The sequence below is a fragment of the Trachurus trachurus genome (genome assembly GCF_905171665.1).
Source record: "Trachurus trachurus genome assembly, chromosome: 7".
NCBI lineage: Eukaryota > Metazoa > Chordata > Actinopteri > Carangiformes > Carangidae > Trachurus > Trachurus trachurus.
In genome coordinates this window covers 7226374-7247147 of record NC_139901.1, presented here as the reverse complement: position 1 = coordinate 7247147, position 20774 = coordinate 7226374, and the positions used below count along the sequence as shown (strand labels likewise).

Here is a 20774-nt window from a genome sequence, read left to right as displayed (position 1 = left end):
GAACATCTGAGTGCACAAAACCATCTGCTGTGTAAAACACCTCTGCCTACCCGCCTGCTAGGCAAAACACAGGGCAAAGAGACAGTGACACACCCACAAAGTGGTGTGTGCAAAGACAGTAATGTCTTTGGTGTGTGTCTGCCCGCCATCAGGTGAACTAAATAAACTCAACCCATAGAAAAATAAGAAATTATTTTTTCCACTCATTGAATGAAACTTAGGCTACATCAGTGTGGTGACACAGTTTTTGGGTTCTCAGAGATCAAAGTCAGGACAATGTGAGCTTGATTATTTTGGCTTTCATAAGGATACAAACAATAAAAACAAAAAACTGTTTATAAGCACTGTCTAACCAAGTGCCTGAGGTAGTAACAATCTACTTAACCCATATAAAGCCAAAGCATTTCATACAGTATGGGAAGTGCAATGTGTTTAACTTTGTGCTTCTCTCTGTGTAGCTTTTAATGAACCTGATGAAGCGCAACATTATGAATAACACAAATTATTATTTTGGAAACATCCACTTGCTTTGTCTTTGAAATTAGTTATTGCACAAGAACAGGGCAACCGTCATCAGGCAAGTTTTATTTCACAGGTGGGCACTGGTAACCTCAGTCTGCTCCTCCCTGTATTTCAGTAGCTTTAATTCTGTCCCTTGCAAAGACAATGTGCCAGCATCCTACTGGATTATAACTGGATCCTGGAGCACATTTACTCTGCAGTGAACAGACACTGCCTCTCTATTGTTTCAGTGTTGTCCCTATAACTGAGGAGAGAAATATGTCCATTAACAGCAGAAATCCCTGAGACGTCAGCTCAGTCCGTAACAGAGAACACAAGGAAGATTATAAGGCTGACTTACCTGCAGATGGTGTTGCTAGTGGCATCATCAGTATTCCTGGTCCATTAGGTCTGTTTCCCTATTTGGTGAAATAACAATACAGACATGAAATTATTGAATTTGACAAGTATCACAAGTATTGTAATCAACTTAAGTGAATATACAGCTTTCGAAAGGGAGTAATACCCGAGGGATTCTTTTTCTTCCCCGGACGATGACAAAACGCCTACATGACATATGAAATGAAATGAAAACATCTTAATCAATATCATCACCTGGCAGAATGATCTATTACTGTAAACCATAACACTTTCTTTGACTGCACACAGATCTTACCTTGTTTCCATTTCCTTATGAAAAGGTAAACCAGTACAGCAATGGCCATCACACCCATCACACCCATCACACCCAACACCCCACCCACTATCACCGGCACATTTGAACTCTCCTCTTCTTCACATTCAGCATCACTCTCAGTAGTTCCTGGTTTTATCAGTTGTCTTCCTGATTCACATCTGGAATGACAGAGACATTTTGACAGGTAAATGTACAGAAACCACACATTCACTGCAGCTGTTAGAAACCTTGTGTCTGTGTGTGATGTGAAGTGTCACTCACTGTGTGTGTGGTCGACAAGACATAAATGTCCCATCAGAAAATGTTCCCTCACTGCAGTCAGAGCACTCAGTGTCTGTGGAGATTGTTCCTGTACAAACATAAATAACACACATTGAAACTAGTTACAGTAATAATGTATCGTGACAGAATCCGTGTTTATATGATTTTATATATGTTTTTACAGTATATCATTACATTTCATCAGACCATTCTGATACTCTGCAGATTAAAAACACTGGTAACTGAAAATCAAAGTGACTGTTCGTTCTTTAATATTTGATGAACTCTGCTGCAGCTTTTTTTCTCATAAGAGCAAAACAAGAAGGATTTTAATTCAGTGTAAAGGAGAAATTACATCAGTTTCATGAACAAACCAACTACTGTGGTTTAGTGAATGTATATTGGTTGAGTTTACATGATGCTGAATGTACAGTGACATGACCCCACACTGAAATAGTGTAATGGTTATTAACTTTGATTCTTCATACAAGTATTGAAGCATCAGGTATGATATACTCCTGACAGTAAACAACTAGATGTTGATCATCTAGTTGTTCTGTACGTTACAGAAACTGTAGTTTCTGTGGAACCAAAAACTTTAACACATCAACTTGGTATCTGCGCCAAAGGCCCGACATGTGGCTGGAGTCTTTAGTGAAGCAACAATATTAAAGGTTCATGTGAAGACAATGTTACAGTTTCATTATTTTCTAATCTCCTCAGGATGAACTTACTGATTTCCATCTCTCCCACATTAACTGACAACTTTACACAGTTTTGAAATGGACACAACTTGAAAACACAAACTCACTCAATTTTCACACCATTTCTCATGAGCAGTTCACACTGAATAGACCCAATGTGAAAGTGATGGTGGAGCATATCTGACATGGTGACTTGTTGTGGTGCTCAGTATGATGTTGAAGAACAAGTAAACCAACCTTTTTCACTGATGTACTGTCCTGGACGACATCTTGTGTGTTTCCTTGCTGCCAGACAGGTGTTACCTTCAGGGACAGTGTGTATGCAGTAGTATCCTTCCAGTGGTTCACAAATTCTATCAGATATTGTTGTACATAAACTCTTTATCCTCACACCAGGACCTGTGAACACACACACAGGTTACATGTTTAGAAACTAGATCTGTATGTATCTGGTAATATGGATTGAACTTATAACACCGTGACACATAAGCACCTTTTTTAAAGCTGTATCACTGATTAGTCACTCACTATGGGATGTGTGTGTGTGTGTGTGTGTGTGTGTGTGTGTGTGTGTGTGTGTGTGTGTGTGTGTGTGTGTGTGTGTGTGTGTGTGTGTGTGTGTGTGTGTGTGTAAGGGGGGGCGTATCATTCTCCACACAGTGTATGGCTTTATGTGACTATCAGTATTATTCCTACTTTTTTAAATCTTAAACCTAAGGTTCTAAAAACGAAAACATATGAACAGATATTTACCTGAATCACAGTCTGTGCAGGTTAAACATTGTTTAAGTCCAGTTGGATGACTCATAAATGTTCCATCAAGACAGGGCAGACACGATGTACTCCTGAACTCAGTGCAGTCTGTTTTAACTCTACTTCCTGTTGAAAAATTAAAAACAATTTAATTTCATGTAACATGTTTCTAATGTATGAAACTGTAATTTTGAAGGTGATGATTGTAAAACAGACTTGGACTATGTCTACTACAGTTTTACTCTTAGTGCTGTCATGAAGCCAATTCCACCTTTTACAGGTCCTTCACTGACATGTCTCACTTTCACATGAATGGCACAAGTCACAGCAAAGTGATGTCATTCAGTTGGATCTTACCAGCTGGACACATGGGACAACATTCACTTCCTATCTGATACTCTGCTTGATGACATGTGAGTGTGTTTCCTCTGAAGACTCTCATCATAAGTATCTGTGAAGAACAACAAAGTATTTTGTGTCAGTGAACTTTGACCTTGAGGCCTTGTTGTGATCTCACAACTCTGCTTTACATGCAAAGAAAAAACACAGTTTGATCTGCTATAGACAAAACCCCTTTGGCTTTGGTCCAATATAAAACCTACATAACAAAGTTGTAACTAAAGATAATCATATGGATTAGTATGGATTGAGTGACAGAGTCAAAGAAAAGAAAAGACAAATGTTTCAACAATGCAAAGGAGCAGCAGCATGACATTTACTCTACTACACAGTGAACACAGGCTTTGTATTGATCAGCAATAAACTACTTTACCAGCAAAGTAGCAGCTGTCAGATGATTTCTACTAGACGTCATCTTAAGTGGCAGCTTTGTTGTTTTCTTGCTCTGTAGACACCATGTCACTGAGATCTGGGATGAGGTGAGTTTTAAAACCTGGAGAACATCTGGAAACAGAAAGTAGTATCATCTGAGTTACAGGGGGGCAGTATTGGCAAGTGTGTGTGTGTGTGTGTGTGTGTGTGTGTGTGTGTGTGTGTGTGTGTGTGTGTGTGTGTGTGTGTGTGTGTGTGTGTGTGAGAGAGAGAGAGAGAGAGAGAGAGAGAGAGGAAAAAGATATGAGCTCCTGAAATTTTTCACTTTTTATCGTGTTTTCACTTTGAAATATCTGATTTACAAAGCAAATTTACAAACATAAAGTGGTTGGAAGGCACACTCAACCACTTGAAGAAGAAAACCAGACTTTTCTACGATTTTTACATAGTTTTTTTTCTACCAAAAGAAGTTGCTACCTGGCTAGCTGGAGGAAAAGAACTCTGTTGCTGTGCATCTGACAGTTGGCTAGCAACAACAACAACAACAACAAAGGTCTGAAGAAAATCTACATCGAGGAAAACCTCAAAAGAAAGAAGATTTTCCTATCACAACTGGACTGGCAACGTTTTGAGAACATCACCAGGACCAGGTCTGGGAAATAAGGTATCTCTGTCAAGATAACTGCTGAGAAAACAGTGAACCAACTGTCAGTTGAAACCCTCCATGATAATGGAACACTGTGAAGAAACAGCTGAGCAACAGCAACTGATGAACTTATCTACAGACACATCTACTGTAGCAACACAGAGACAACCGGGACAGATCACTGGCGGTGAAATACAATACCCCGCAAAAGTCACTACAGCACAGCAGAAGAAAGACTTCAAAATGAATATGCTACGTGCCAATCCAGAAACACTGGTAGCAGACTTCAGCAAGAAGAACAACCACAAGGTACAATGCAACCTATTGTTCTTCACTCACCATCCTGAAAATTGGCACACAGCAATATGTGAGCAGTTTACTCACATTAAGAAGAATGGGATAAGTAAACGCAGACAGATTACTGCCTACGAAGATGCAGACCGCTCAAGTCCCATCTTAACTGTGAACATATACCACAATGGAACAGTTATGATCCAGGGATCTGAGAACAGTTTAGACAACTTTGAGAACAGCTTCCCAACACTGAAAACTGTGGCAACATCAAAAATCTCTCCCCCTCCTCCACAAGAGCTTCAGACCAGGTCGCCCATCTTCAGCAGACATCCACCTACACCATACTCTGAATCACCCAAACTCTCCAGCAATCTCAGAGTCATGAAGGAAGGTATCTCAATACTTGAGAGAGAGTTCATAGAATTCAGAGAGAAGACACTGAGCGATCTTCAGAGGTCTGATGACAGCCATTTAGGAGTGAAGGAGATGTACTCCACAGTTCAACAACAGAGACACCAGATAGATGAACTCCAGCAAGCTGTTCGAGAACTGGAAGAAGACAACCGTTCACTGAGAGAAACACTCAAAAGAGTGATAGAGGAGCTAACATCGACCCACCACTCCAGTGCAACACGGTTGGATCAGGAGATCCAGCAGCCCCTGCAACAGGAGACCCGGCAGCCCCTGGATCAGGAGATCCAGCAGCCCCTGCAACAGGAGACCCGGCAGCCCCTGGATCAGGAGATCCAGCAGCCCCTGCAACAGGAGACCCGGCAGCCCCTGGATCAGGAGATCCAGCAGCCCCTGCAACAGGAGACCCGGCAGCCCCTGGATCAGGAGATCCAGCAGCCCCTGCAACAGGAGACCCGGCAGCCCCTGGATCAGGAGATCCAGCAGCCCCTGCAACAGGAGACCCGGCAGCCCCTGGATCAGGAGATCCAGCAGCCCCTACACCAGGAGACTGGGTCTGCCACCCAGACATCTTCAGCCTCTAGCCCCCAAATGCCCCCTCCCCTCTTCCCTCTGGGCACCACAGACCAGGGGTCCCAGAGAAGGAGACCAGAACCTGCTTCACAAAACCACACAGAAATAATATTTCTGTGTGATTCCAATGGAAAGTACATCAATATGAAACGTCTCTTCCCAGGCAGAAGATCCAAGATGATTTGGAGTCCCACCACCTCAGAGGCTATGACGAAGCTGGCCACTACAGACCTCCAGGGTGTGAAACACATTCTGATTCACACTGGGACTAATGACCTCACACACAAAAAGGACATAAGTCACTCACTGCAACAGGTGGCAGAGAAAGCAACCTCAGCAGCCCCCACAGCCAGGATAACCATATCCACCCTGTTACCCAGAAGAGATGTCCCTCAGCATGAGATCAACAAAATTAATGCTGAAATATCCAAAGCCTGCATGGGAATACCAAATGTTCATATGGCACATCATGCAGAGATCCTCCACCAGCACCTGTATGATAGCCTGCATCTAAACCAGAGCGGCGTGCGGCTGTTCATTAAAGACATTAAAGACACAGCTCTCAACCGCACCAGATCAACATCTCACATCACCAACAAGAGCACACCCAACCACCAGAACCTCCACAGAAGGTCCCAGCACACTAGAGACACCACCAACAATGGCCAGAGCTCTTCACGGAGATTCAGACCTGCCTCAACCCCACCTCTTCAGAAACCCAGCACCACCCTGCCACTGTACACCTCAGCCCCACCTGTTCAGGACCACCATCCCACAGTACCACACTACTTCCCCCCTCTACCCCCACCTCTTCATGGACCCAGCGCCACCCCACTGCTGTACACCTCAACCCCACCAGCTCAAGACCACCACCCAACTGCACCACACTACCCCAGTTGGCAGCAGCAGCAGCAGCAGCAGTGGAAGCAGCAGCCAGCCCAGACTCAGATCCAGCCTCCAGCTCAGAGAGACAGTTACGATGCTGCAGCCGCCAGACTCAACACCTCACCCACTGAACTGAGTCTAAAACAGATAAGAGACATTGCAGCACTACTCTATACTAAATTACTGAGCTAATAGAATATACAACACTGAATAATTCATAATCACTTAACATTTAACATATTTAATTTTTTTTTTTTTTTTTTATCACATTACATTTGTTTTTGCTTGTAGATCGGATATTTTTTCAAGTGGTACACGATTCTGTTAAGATAAAGAAAATAGCATCTTTTTCAATAAGTAGCTGGAACATTCAGGGCATATGCTCTTCAGTTTTTGGTTTGAAATCAACAAACCCTGACTTTCTGAAAAATATTAGAAATGTAGATTTAATGATACTGAATGAAACTTGGAATCAAAACCAAAATCAATCTAACTGTCCAAACGATTATATAGAACTTATTATACCCTCTGTAAAACACAAACATATTAAGAATGGTAGAGATTCAGGTGGTTTACTCATATGGTACAAAGGGGAAAGATTACATCTCACCAGTTAAAAAAGGTACAAATCACATTTGGATCAAAATTCACTCAAATATTCTAGAAAACAACAGAGATGTCTATCTATGCGCAATATATATCCCACCCTCAAACTCCCCCTATTATGCAGAGGAGGTTTTTGAGGAACTCCAGAAGGAAATTTCCTTCTACCAAAGTTTAGGATCAATCTTAATATGTGGTGATCTTAATGCCAGAACTGGTAGAGAGCCAGACTTCATTAACTACGAAGGAAACAAACATATTTTCAAATACCCCCCTTTGTACCAGACCTGCATAAATACACAAAGACAAAGCTATGATAACACGGTTAACAAAACTGGCAAACAGGTACTACAAGTGTGTAAAGGTTTAGGTCTGTACATTGTTAATGGCAGAATCAGAGGAGACTCTCTGGGCAGACTCACACAATGCTCTGTGTTAGGTAGCAGTGTGGTAGATTATGCCATTACTGACATTGAACCACAATATATAAATGCATTCACTGTATCACCACTACAGCCCTTTTCGGACCATAGCCAGATAACCTTATTTCTGAAAAAGTCATTGTCAACCACCGTAAATCCAAATCCTGAGCCAAGGCTGTTTCCTTTACCAAGGAGATACAAGTGGACAGAAGAGAGCACTGCTGCCTATACCGCTGCGCTAGACTCTGCTCAAATTCAGAACATGCTGGATACTTTTCTCAACACCCAGTATCAGCCTGAAAGAGAAAACATAAATCTGGCCACACATCACTTAAACACAATATTTATTCATTTGGCAAAAGAATCTAAATTAAAAATCTCACAAACTAAAAAATCCAGCATGAAACAAAAAGAGCGTTGGTTTGATAAAGAATGTGCTGTATCCAGACAAAACCTGAGGAAACTGTCAAACAGAAAACACAGGAACCCAAATGACCTACCAGGACGACTTGAATATGTTCAAGCCCTGAAAGAATACAAAAAACTCCTTAGTGTGAAAAAAATGCATTATATGGAGGGAGAACTCAACAAAATTGAAAAAGCCATAAATGACAACACCTTTTGGAAAATATGGAAAAACATCAACAGAAACCCACGTACAGAGACCAACCCAATTCAAAATGGCAAAATCTGGAAAGATTACTTTGATGACCTCTATAGAAATCCAGAGTGTCACGGTCTGAATCATAACCAAATTTTAACAGTAGACAAACTGAAAGAACTAGAAAGGACAGTGAAGGACAACCAATGTGCCCTTGACTACCCCATCACCATTAAAGAAATACAGCACAAAATCAAAACCCTTAAAAATGGAAAAGCTTGCGGTATAGACAGCATTAACTCAGAGATGCTGAAACACAGTAACTTAGAACTCCAACTTGCCATGCAAAAACACTTCAACCTGGTGTTGGCCACTGGATATTACCCCAGTGTTTGGAATAAAGGTCTCATTTCTCCTATATTTAAAAATGGAGACAGGTATAACCCCAATAACTACAGAGGCATCTGTGTTAACAGCAACCTGAGTAAACTCTTCTGTAGCATCCTTAACTCTAGATTAATCACTTATCTTACTGAACATAATATTCTGTCTAAAAGCCAGATTGGCTTTTTACCCAAACACCAAACATCTGACCACATATACACTCTTCATACACTCATCCAACACCATGTTCACAGAAAACACAAAGGAAAGATATTTGCATGCTTTGTAGATCTAAAAAAGGCTTTTGACTCAATTTGGCACAACGGGTTATTTTTACAACTTCTCCAATATGGAATTGGGGGTAAAATATATGATCTAATCAAATCCAAATATTCTGACAACCAGTGCTGTGTTAAAATTGGAAACAACAGAACAGAGTTCTTCAAACAAGGAAAAGGAGTGCATCAGGGATGCAACCTGTCTCCTACTCTGTTCAATATTTATATCAATAAATTGGCCACTCTTCTTGAACAGTCCCCAAGCCCAGGATTAGATCTACAAGGCAAAGAAATCAAATTCCTCATGTATGCAGATGACCTGGTTCTACTATCCCCAACAGAACATGGTCTACAGCAGAACCTCTCTCTGCTGGAGACGTTCTGTAAAAACTGGGCTGTAGATATCAACCTTGACAAAACCAAAGTCATGGTATTCCAAAAAAAGGCCAGGCTGCAGGAATCCAAACATGTTTTCAGGGTAAGAGGGACCACACTTCAGCATACAATGGAATATAATTATCTCGGCATCATTATCAATGCATCCGGTAGCTTTAACAAAGCAATAAATTCCCTCACAGATAAGGCACGCAGAGCCTACTATAGCATCAAAAGCTCACTATACAAATTCAATCCTCCAATTACAATTTGGCTAAAATTATTTAACAGTATAATAAAACCCATACTTATGTATGGAAGTGAAGTGTGGGGCCCTCTAATGACACAGAGGCACACCTCGTGGGACACAACACCCACAGAGAAATTTAATCTTCAGTTCTGCAAAGAAATCCTCAAGGTCCATAGAAACTGTCCAAATCATGCATGTAGAGCAGAGCTGGGACACTTCCCTCTCTCTCTACACATGATTAAAAGGTCAATTAAGTTTCAGGTGCACTTAGCACAAGCTGATCCTGACTCCTATAACCACAGAGCCTTTCTCTGTAACAGCCTCTGCCCAGAGACAGACCCCCTGAGTAACACCAGAGAAACCTACCACCTCAAAATCGAAGACCTCCAAAATCTCTCCAAAACTCACCTTATATCAATCGACAAAGAGAACAAAATAAATTATATTAACAATTGGAAAAATGAAATTAAAACCATCAACAAATTGGAATGTTATCGCTCACTGGATAGAGAATACTCTCCAGCACATTATAAAACGGAAAGGTGAAATCCGGCGATCTGATTGGTTGTTAACCGTGGTATATTGAGCATATACCACGGCTACTATTCTAAAACCTTATCACAGCGCAGGCTATCACTCCGCGTCAGGCACGTATGACTGGTATGAATGGAAGTTGTTGTCATGTATCCATGACAACGGACTGTTGCCGTCCGTAGCAAAAGACAGCTGATGTTTTTACGATGTTAAAAAACGGACTAAAGTAGTTGAATTCACATGTTTAAGGTTGACTTTCACCTCCGGAGAGGGTTAACAATGGTAGAGGGGACTGAGCAGTGACTTTCACCTGAAAAAATGCGGAGGAAAAGACGAGCTGCAGAGCTAACTTGGAGCTAACGTCTGGAGAGGTGGGACTATTTTTTCACAGTGAGGCTATTTTATTGGATAATATGTATTTCTGGTTAAATAAAACTACATGAAATTGATTGCGTATCCCTCTTTTATATTGCCTTTATTCGTAACCGTTTTATAAAAGCAATATATCACTCCAGTCCGTGGTATATGCTCATTATACCACTCCAAGGGGGTTGTCGTCCCTCCGCTTCGCGTCGGGCCGAACAACGCCCCTTAGCCGTGGTATAATGAGCATATACCACGGCCTGTCGTGATATATTGCTTAATTATAAAACGGAAAGGTGAAATCCGGCAATCTGATTGGCTGTTAACCGTGGTATATTGAGCATATACCACGGCTACTATTCTAAAGCCTTATCACAGCTAAGCTATCACTCCGCCTCAGGCACGTATGACTGTATGAATGGAAGTTGTTGTCATGTATCCATGACAACGGACTGTTGCAGTCCGTAGCAAGAGACAGCTGATGTTTTTACGATGTTAAAAAACGGACTAAAGTAGTTGAATTGACATGTTTAAGGTGAAGTTTCACCTCTGCGGAGGGTTAACAACGGTAGAGGGGACTGAGCAGTGACTTTCACCTGAAAAAAAGCAGAGGAAAAGACGAGCTGCAGAGCTACTTGGAGCTAACGTCTGGAGAGGTGGGACTATTTTTTCACAATGAGGCTATTTTATTGAATAATATGTATTTCTGGTTGAATAAAACTACATGAAATTGATTGCGTATCCCTCTTTTATATTGCCTTTATTCGTAACCGTTTTATAAAAGCAATATATCACTCCAGTCCGTGGTATATGCTCATTATACCACTCTAAGGGGGTTGTCGTCCCTCCGCTTCGCGTCGGGCCGAACAACGCCCCTTAGCCGTGGTATAATGAGCATATACCACGGCCTGTCGTGATATATTGCTTAAATATCTAATAAGTGTACAAAATCCCAAACAAAAACACATTGGCAATGTACAGGCTCTCTGACCATCAACTAGAGGTGGAAAAAGGTCGGCATAAGAAAGAGTGGAAGCCCAGAGAACTAAGAACATGTAAACACTGTTCTTCAGGAGAAACAGAAACTGAGGCCCATTTTCTCCTCTCCTGCCCTCTGTACCAAAGTGAGAGAGAGGTGTTCATACAAAAGATAACTGCAGCAGATCCATCATACCAAGGGAAAACAGGTGACGATCTGTTAAAAGTATTTCTGGGAGAAGATCCACAATTTGCTAAATTAGCTGCACAATATGTAACATTCTGCCACGATACTAGAAAAGTACACGAATGCTGATCAGAACCACTATTGATGTCATTTAATATTGTTGTTGCTTTTTATTATCATTTGTTACTATCAGAACCATTATTGATGTCACTTACGGTAATATTGTTATCATTTTTTTAATTTATTTTTTTATTATCATTTGTTACTCTCATCACTTAAGAACAATATGTGTATGTTTTATATAGTATATAACAACTTGCAACAGTCTAATGATGCCCAATCTTACCACACATATTTATTTTTTGTTTCATGTGATGTAGACTATGTATAAGAGAGAGAGAGAACTTGATCAGCACACACATGCATGCTCTCACACACGCATAGGGTAAATCATTTTATGTATATTTTTATTTATTTGTATATTGTTGTATATATTCATGAGTTGTACTGTGTCATTGATTACTAATGCTTTGGCAACATAGTTCTTTTAACTGTCATGCCAATAAAGCGAATTTGAATTGAATTGAATTGAATTGAGAGAGAGAGAGAGAGAGAGAGAGAGAGAGAGAGAGAGAGAGAGAGAGAGAGAGAGAAGCACTTTTTTCATGTTGTTGATTTTTATATTGTATTCATGTTGAATTATTTGCAAAAGTGCTGTAAAGTTTATCATTGTTGCTGTTGTTGTTATTAGCTGACAGGGCCAGTGTCAGTCATGGAGTTGATGCAGATGGACAGGATAATGCCAGCAGTAGGAGTGAGGAGGAAAACAGTGTTTGAGTTGCATGACAAGTGTGAGCATGTAGGCTACTTCAACACTATACTCTGACTGACTAATCTGTGTGTGTTGTGTTTAATGTGATTAGATCATACTGAAAATAAATTATTTAAATTACGGTTCCACTTTGCGTCCTTCGTGCGATCGGATGATAAAAGGCCTCTCCAAACCAAACTTCCTGGCTGAATTTCAACCCCGGCCTGTCCCAGGCAGTAGGCTATGCGCGCACCGCAAAACAACGTGTGGGCTGGCTTGACCAAATGTTTCTAGTTGTGTGCTGGCTTGACCGCAGTAGTTTCATGAACTCACACAACAGTGTTACTTAGGATCGCTATGACCCGTTTTTCAACATAATAAAAATGAACGCAATTGAAAATGTAGCAGTTAAAATCTATTGTTTTTGTCTCAGTCGAGCTTGTGTGAAAAAAGTTAAAAACTAAATGCGTTAAAAGAACAAGAAATAGCCTACAAGGTTAGCAACTAGAGTTTCCCCCTGCCCCATAACAACACGCAGAGCATAGTTTTTACCCTGTAGTTACATTTAAAAAAAAACTATTCAGTAAAGCGAAATACAGTATAGGGAAATATAGGCTATAGCCTACAACTTACCGTCGACAGTTGTCAGTTCCGGCTTCTTTTTAGTTTCCACAGGTAAAGGAGCAGCTAGGTTCACATGGCGTGGGACAATAGCTGGGTAAAAGATCACACTGACTTCCAGTCACAATGACACATTAGGAAAAGTCCACTCCAATCCAGCTGTAGTTTGATACCCGGACCTTTATTCCAGTGTCGTATGTTAATATGTCCAGGTGAGAGCAGGTCTGTGTGACGGAGGACGACAGAAACGCTGATTATTTTTAAATCAAACATGCTAGGCTACATAAAACCTAATACACACGGAGAATATCTCAGGTTATCAAGTGTAGCAAATGGTAGGCTAAAACAAATCCTAACTCTCAATTTTTTGCATACATTTTACAAAATACAATGAAGTCTAAAGACAAAAGGAACTCACATGTAAACGCTGACACACCTGAGGCAGGAGAGAGATCGATTCACTTTATACTACAGTCACAGAGTGAACTGATAAATTCTCCCCACTAGGGGGGGGCAGAGACCTTTCTACTGCAGATATTAGACTATAAATGGCCATTGAACCCTACTTCAAAAAAGATGAACTATCCAACCTCCCTGGTTAACAAATCTTTGAGTCCCACTTCTTTCTCTCAATTTTGACTAATCCTCCTCTTTAACCTTTCTCTTTCGCGAATATATGACAATTAAGAACAACATAGGCTACTCCACTGATTCATCAATATTATCACATAGCTAACCCTGATGGATGTTTATTAGTTACATGTAGCGTCTTCTTGAGTCTTGTGTGACCAACCTTCAACCTGGTTAAAAAAGTATTTTCCTCTTCAGTGCTCCTTCAATCTGCCCTGCACTATGCCTACTTCCCACTGAATTGAATGAAGGTGTCTTCCATCGTTTAATGCATCACATCCTTACTGCATTTCTCTAGTGATGTGTCTCTTGATAAACTTTTTTGTCTCTGCCCTGCTAAAAGTAAGTTCTAACCATCTCATGAGTCAATGTCTGTTTTGCGAGCTTATCAGCTAATGTCCTTGCCCTTTACCCCCCTCTGAGCAAATTCCATTCTTCATTCTTTATGCAAATTATAAAATAAACTTGATCAATATATTCCTTTTTTTCATATATTTCATTGACTACTGTACATCCTGCCTGGCACTCGATGACTTCAAATACTTTAAAGACTGTAAAACAAAACATAAGTCAGAACAAATAATAACCCTTTTCCATTGTGATCCATTGCAGTGCAGTATTAATTGCCAGCAACTCAACTGTATGCACCGATAAATTACCTGAAGTCCTTCTCTTAGTAGAAACATGTAATTCAGGGATGCCAAATGCAAAACCAGTTTTTCCCGTGTCAGGAAGAGTCATCTGCATACTGAAACGTAAGTACAATATATTGTTTGTAACCTGTCTTCCACTAAAACAGCAACATCTCGCACCTCATTATATACCTTCATTCTTTCCAATATATCAAAATCCACATATCAATAGAAACAACCACAGTGGTGTTAGGCTACTGGTAATGAAACTATAGCACTGTATCTTATCTGGTTTAACCTAATTGCTCTTGCCACTCTGTCACTTCGCCAAGCAAAACATTCCTGTCTTGCCCTTTGCTGTCATTACATGGCAATTCATCATGAACTGTTTCCGCCCGCGGCACAGCAGCATTTACCTCGATTGAAGAGCTGATCTCTTCTATTTTATAAGCACCACAGCAGAGTCGCCTGAGCTTTCTTTCTTTTACCTTTATTTATTCAGGGAAGGCCAATTGAGAGCAAGCTCTCTTTTTCAATGATGCCCTGACTACAAACAATTCATCAGTACAATGTACATGCAAGGTGTAAACATAGTGGGGGGGGGGGGGGGGGGGGGGCAATGTGTTTCCATAATTTTGGAATGTTAATTTTTGGAGAGTGGTTGAACTGTCTTCTGGTGTGACTGACCTTTGAGAAAAATTATGTCATCATTTTTTCTGACTTTATTTTTTAAAATAGGTACTACTCTATCAAATTTGATATTTTGACGTACAACAGATCTTATTTCAGCCATATTTGATGAGATGTATAAGCCACCGGCTGGGACTGGGGATGTACTCTATTGGCAGTGGTAACTGTGGGCTAGGTGTGTAATCCTGATTCCATACCACTGACCTTGAAAGGTGCACAGGCAATGGCTTCATATAAGGCTCCTCATGTTGGAGGCAGTTTCTCAACAACTGTTTTTTGGAGCATAAACCTCCACCTGAGATCATAGACATCTACGAGCATTGTATTATGCTCATGCAGCTGACAAATGTTTCAATACTTCTCTCTATGTCAGGACTCAACTTTTTTGTTGTCTCCAGAGCAACAAATGCTGATACCCTCCCCTGGCCAGTGATTGCCAACAGGTCATCTTTCCCAACAAATCTGTTTGGACAGCTCCAGAGACAACATGGAACCCTGCAAGGGCCCACACCAGTGATGAAGTAAGAGCCCATGCACAGCTAACTGATGGTACCATGGATTGCACAAACAAATACATCTGTGTCTGGGGACTCAACGCAAAGTTATGTTGCCCCTCTCTGAGCAACGTCCAGGCTGTGCAGGATTATTTGGGTGTCTTATATGGGTGTCTGCCTTTGCTATTAAAATCTTTAACCTGCCATCTGCCTCCCGCGTCTGCATTGTGGGTCCAGTTTTCAGCATCTGCTTAACAGAAGGAGCAACAAGGCTGCATGAATATTTGGAAGTACATTCTTCATGGTTTTATTCAATATTGTGTAGAAAAATAACTGTGTTTTTCATCAATGAAAAAGTTACAATTTTAACACAATAGATGAACACAGGACTCTGGTGTACCACTGTGCTGAACAAAATGACGGTAGCTATAACCCCAGGTCCAAAAGGAAAAGCTGTATCGGTCCAGACATGTCAACAGCCAGATATGTATAAACATGCTTAATAACTTTGGTTTGCTCAATCTGAAAGGACAAAGGTTGTTTGTAATATAAACTCTGCTCTCTGCTCTCAGAACATGCACACTCGCAGACCTGCCTTACAGGTAGGCTATACACTGAGAAACAGTGACAGTGTCAGCTGCTGGCCTGTGGAGTTTATAAACTGCCCATAGTTTCCGCAACACAGGAGAACTACGTGGACTCCTTTCTCAAATCTAGAGGTGCTCTTTGGAGAGAAATGTGGAAAAACAAAGAAAAACTCTAAGGCACTCTCTTGAGTAAATAAAAATGCCATTAATCTGGCATTGTCACAATGACATGTTTAAAATGACTACGACGGGTTTCGGCATCAAGCCTTCATCAGGGAGTCAAACAGATGTTTAGCCAATGACAAGTTGTCACTCAATTGCTGTGACCCAGAGTGGGTGTGGTCAGCAGACAACTCAGGCAGAAGGGGCTTGGCCATAACCATACTGTAGGTAACAAGGCTGAATAAAGAAAAAACAATGGTCAGTATAGATACATTTCAAATGCACAAAGGGTGCAGATAATAAAAATACAACAATAGATCCTGGATAAGGTAGGACAAAAAATGGTACAACAATCAATGCAACAAAAGACACAATTAATACAATCATGGACTAAAACATACCAGGGCCAATCCAAGGGTGAAAAAAGCAGAGCTCACAAAAAAAAAACAGATAAGTCTAAATCTTCATTTAAGCCGGGATGTTTTGTAGCCTGCAGTTTATAGATCCAAAAAACGTCCCTTTGATTTAGTTTTCTTTGTCTGTCACCTTTGTGGAGTTTTTCTTTGTTTTTCCAAATGACGCACTGTGATGAGAAGTGGTACCGTTCAGTTAAATCCTCATGGAATGAGACATGGTTGGACTGAGAAGTAAAGGACAGCCCCTGTCAGACAGCTCCATCAGACTCAGGGTTTCTTCACGTAAACCTGCCAGTTAGCAGGTTAGGTTCAGTCAGTTACCACTTAAACTCTGTGTCAGAGTTTAAGTGGTAACTGGTAACACTTAAACTCTGTGTCAGAGTTTAAGTGGTAACTGGTAACACTTAAACTCTGTGTCAGAGTTTAAGTGGGAAATAACGGAAAACCCAGAGACAATACAATACATCTTTAGTTTAGTTTAGTTTAGTGTGTTTATTTTGGTCTTTGTGAAAACAAATACAATACAATACAATACAAATACAACCATGGTGGAAAATTGCCTTTTAAAGGATACAAATTTAATCAGAAACACAGTTAAAACACAGATAAAAAGTTTAGAAAACAGTTAAAGCAGATATCAGCTTCACGGCCGTTTCGGCTAATGCTGCGTTCAAGGCAGGCTTTTGAAACCGTAAGTTACAGCTTCAAGTCACAACTACGACTTGGTAGCGTTCCAGGTAACCCGTAGCTCGTGTTTTTACCATCCTGTTGTCTGTGAAAGTTCCCTATAACGGCCACTCGTAACTTCCGACCCGTGAACTCGTACCAGATCGAACTGGTATGACTTCACAGGAAGGAAAAACACAAAGTACGAGTTTCTTTGAACGCACCATGAGTTAGCAGCCCCCGCCCTTGTCAGGCATCAATTGGTCCTCGTGCTACGTCACCACATTCACGCGCATCCCTTGGCTGCACACACAGCCCTTCATGCCGTTCTCTCTCCTCATTGGATAACACTTGTATCCCACAAGGAAAATTTTCTCCTCGGGTTACAGCAGAGCAGAGTGACGGAGAGACTCGTGTTTAGGCTGAAATACTTCATGTAAGTGATTGCTGACGGAAAATAGGACTATTTAGGACTTATATTAACAAAAACATTCCACTGATATCTGCTTTAAAGCTGTACAGAAAATAAAATAAAATTTTAGCCCACTGTGGGTCTTAACATTAGTGTAATAACTCATTTATCAGATGATGTAGGCTAGCCCAAACTTTGTGCAAAATTCAATTTTTGATTAAATCCGGGATTAAAGTGTGGTATTTTTTTCCGCATTGGATAATGCAGGCACACAAATTATACGTCACCCTGTTCACGATTCATCAGCCACTGATATTGGATCTGTCATCTGTCAATCAAACGTCTGAGACATGCAAACACTGTCATGGTCTGCATCCTGGTGTCTTGTCTTAGTGTTATGTTCTCGGTGTATTTCCTGTATTATTTTGTCCTGTTTTCCTGTGTGTCTTAGTCTGTCTTTCATTCTGTTATGTTCCTGTTTCCTGTTTTACTTTGAAGTCAGTGTCTGATTCCTGTCTTCCTGTTAAGTTTCCTGCCCATTTGATTACCTCATGTGTCTCACGACTCTCACCTGTGTTTGATTGCACCACCTGTGTCTCGTTCCCTCGTGTATATAATCCCCGTGTTTCCCTTGTCTCTTGTCACGTCATTGTCTATACACGAATTCGGTGAGCGATTTGTGTATGCCGCCATCTTGCGGCGGCGCCATTGCTGCGGTGACATACGTCAGTCATAGTAAACTGATTCTCTATGGCAGCATCATAAATAGGCTGCATTTGTGATGTTTAGTGCCCCCCAGTAACTGATTAAGGTATCTTACATGAATACCAATATTAATTTAGGAATTAATCATTTGTTTGAGCGATTAGCAGGAAGGATTAGAGTAACAGGGAGATAAGAGACTGTATCATAAACAATAACATACCGGTACGTTATGCGTGCTGACGTTAGCAAGCCAGCAGCGGGATATTTAATCATGTGGACAGGCTACATGAATAAAAACAACAACTTGTGCTTTGTTTTAGATATTCAAGAACATTTTATTGATCAGCTGGCCTCCGATGACCAGAAAAAACGTCAATTACAGGTCTCTGATTTATGGTCAAAATGACCTGAGCTCCGGATGGGTCGGACATATTTTAGACCGGCTTTTAGACGACCATGATCACATCATATTGAAGGGATCAGTGAGACATTCACAGACTGTCCACTTTTACAACGATGTGAAGGTAACGGTGAGAAGGGAGAGTAGCCAGGTTGTACAGGTCAGCTGTGTGACTGCGTCGCTGGCGGCTGCTGCTGCTGCTGCTGCTGCTGCTGCTGCACACTGTACGTAACGTTACGGTCTAAACACGGACACTCCTCCTGAAGTAAGGGGCTGTGTTTTGCTGATATTAGAGCAGCCGAGGACGGCACATGTCCTCCCAGCCTTCCTAGACATACAGTATTTACAGAAGAGAAAAGGTCCACTTCTTGGCGCTTGCATTCAAATGCCCGCTTCACGCACAGAACCCATCGCTGCCTGACTGGGATCTGTCACCGCAGTAATGGCGGCTGCTCGACTAACGGTTATTTCGCCGAATTGGTGTATTGGTTCCCTGTCATCCCTCAATTCATTTTGGTGAGAATAAAACCCTGTTTTTCTCACACCCGGCTACTGAGTCTGCATTTGGGTCCATCCTTCACCCTCATATGTGACCTTCTTTTTACAGTCTATGTATGCGACACACACACCGAGCTCGGTCTCGCCCCAAACATTGAATATCCCGCCTGCTCGATAACGACCAATCAAATTCGTTTTCCTTACTCGGGTAAACTCGTGTGGCAACTCGTGGAAACTCGGCGCGACAAACAGGACAAACGGCCATTTCTGTACACCTTTAGGTGTTACACAGTTAGTGCCTTACTTAGTTGGGACCTAAAAGCTCGAGCTGACAAACCAATGGTGAGCACAGGGTCAGCGGCAGGTCATGCCCCTGGAAAGAGATTAATAGTTGTCATTGCCATTGAGTCTGCTGCTATTCAGTAGCTCGGTTTTCTGTTTTGGACTCTTGTTTTCTTCAGTTCCTGTTTTATTTTGTAGTTCAGTTCTTGTGCATTTTGTTCTAGTGTTACTTCCTGTGTTTTCCCTCCACATTCTCCTTGCACACCTGTCCTGTGTTTGACCTTGTCAGCCCTGACCTGCTCCTTGTGTGTCTCCACCAATCAGCTTTCTTTGCCCTCCTGTCTCCTCACACCTGTTGCTTTGATTAGTTCTGTGTCTTTCAGTTCCTTGTCTGATTCTTGTGTTTTGTCTCCTGCCTGTTGTGAGTTATTAAACTTCGGTTTGCAAGTATCTGCCTGTGTTAGCTCCTGCATTTGGGTCCACCTGCTTCCCTCACCCTGACAATAGTAGGCTACTGTTAATATTACTATAATATTTCCTTCAGCTCAGGGTTTACTTACTCTGAGTTAAAGCTCAGTCTTCTCAGTGTAGTTGATCTCTTTTGAGCTCCAGTTAGTTAAACTGAATATTTATCATATATCCAAATGAAAGAATAAAGACATGATGAAACTGTAGCCTATTGAGTTCAAAACCCAGGACATAAACTAAGTAACAATAATATATGTTGTGTTTTTATTGGTGTGATTTTTTGGGGTTAAATATTAATAAATTGATTAAATGTTTCAATTATTGAGATGAGACAAGAATTATCATCTACCACCAGTTTAATAGTGTGTGTTCAGTCTTAGTTGACTGGCCTAAACACCTGACCCCGACCAACTTTTTTTTTTTTTTTTGAAATGCAGCCACATCAGCACGGCTGCATCTTCACGCGGCCGTTGTGGCATTTGCCAGTCCGTCTCTGTTTACCACAAAAAGAGATTGAACAGGGTTTTTTCCTTTTCTTCTGTTGTCTATAACCAAACAAACAAAACAAATTAATTAATTAATTAATCAACAACATCATGATATGACAGAATCACCCATTACATCATAACATTTTCTTTGACTGCACAAAGTTCATACCTTGATTGGATGTTTTTTCTAACTACAATGATGCCAATCAATAAAAGAACCACTGTAGCTACACTGCTGCCCACAATCACTGGCACATTTGGACTGTTCTCCTCTTCTCCACATTCAGCATCACTTTCAGCTGTTCCTAGTTTGATCAGCTGACTTCCTGATCCACATCTGG

The 20774-nt window shown here is 41.1% G+C and overlaps 2 protein-coding genes across 2 annotated transcripts in view; both read right to left on the bottom strand.

Moving 5' to 3' along the window:
• The window catches only part of LOC310988494 (tumor necrosis factor receptor superfamily member 14-like), a 50288-nt gene that overhangs the window by 16025 nt on the left and 13489 nt on the right, over positions 1–20774 (bottom strand). Inside the window, exon 2 of the mRNA XM_083975131.1 lies at positions 3689–3808. Coding sequence (XP_083831257.1) covers positions 3689–3730 — 42 coding nt within the window. The 5' untranslated portion in view covers positions 3731–3808. The remainder of the gene's footprint in view (positions 1–3688; positions 3809–20774) is intronic.
• The window catches only part of LOC310988493 (tumor necrosis factor receptor superfamily member 14-like), a 49607-nt gene continuing 48022 nt past the window's right edge, over positions 19190–20774 (bottom strand). The window contains exons 7-8 of the mRNA XM_083975129.1: positions 20603–20770; positions 19190–20490 (exon numbers count right to left, since the gene is read on the bottom strand). Coding sequence (XP_083831255.1) covers positions 20388–20490; positions 20603–20770 — 271 coding nt within the window. The 3' untranslated portion in view covers positions 19190–20387. The remainder of the gene's footprint in view (positions 20491–20602; positions 20771–20774) is intronic.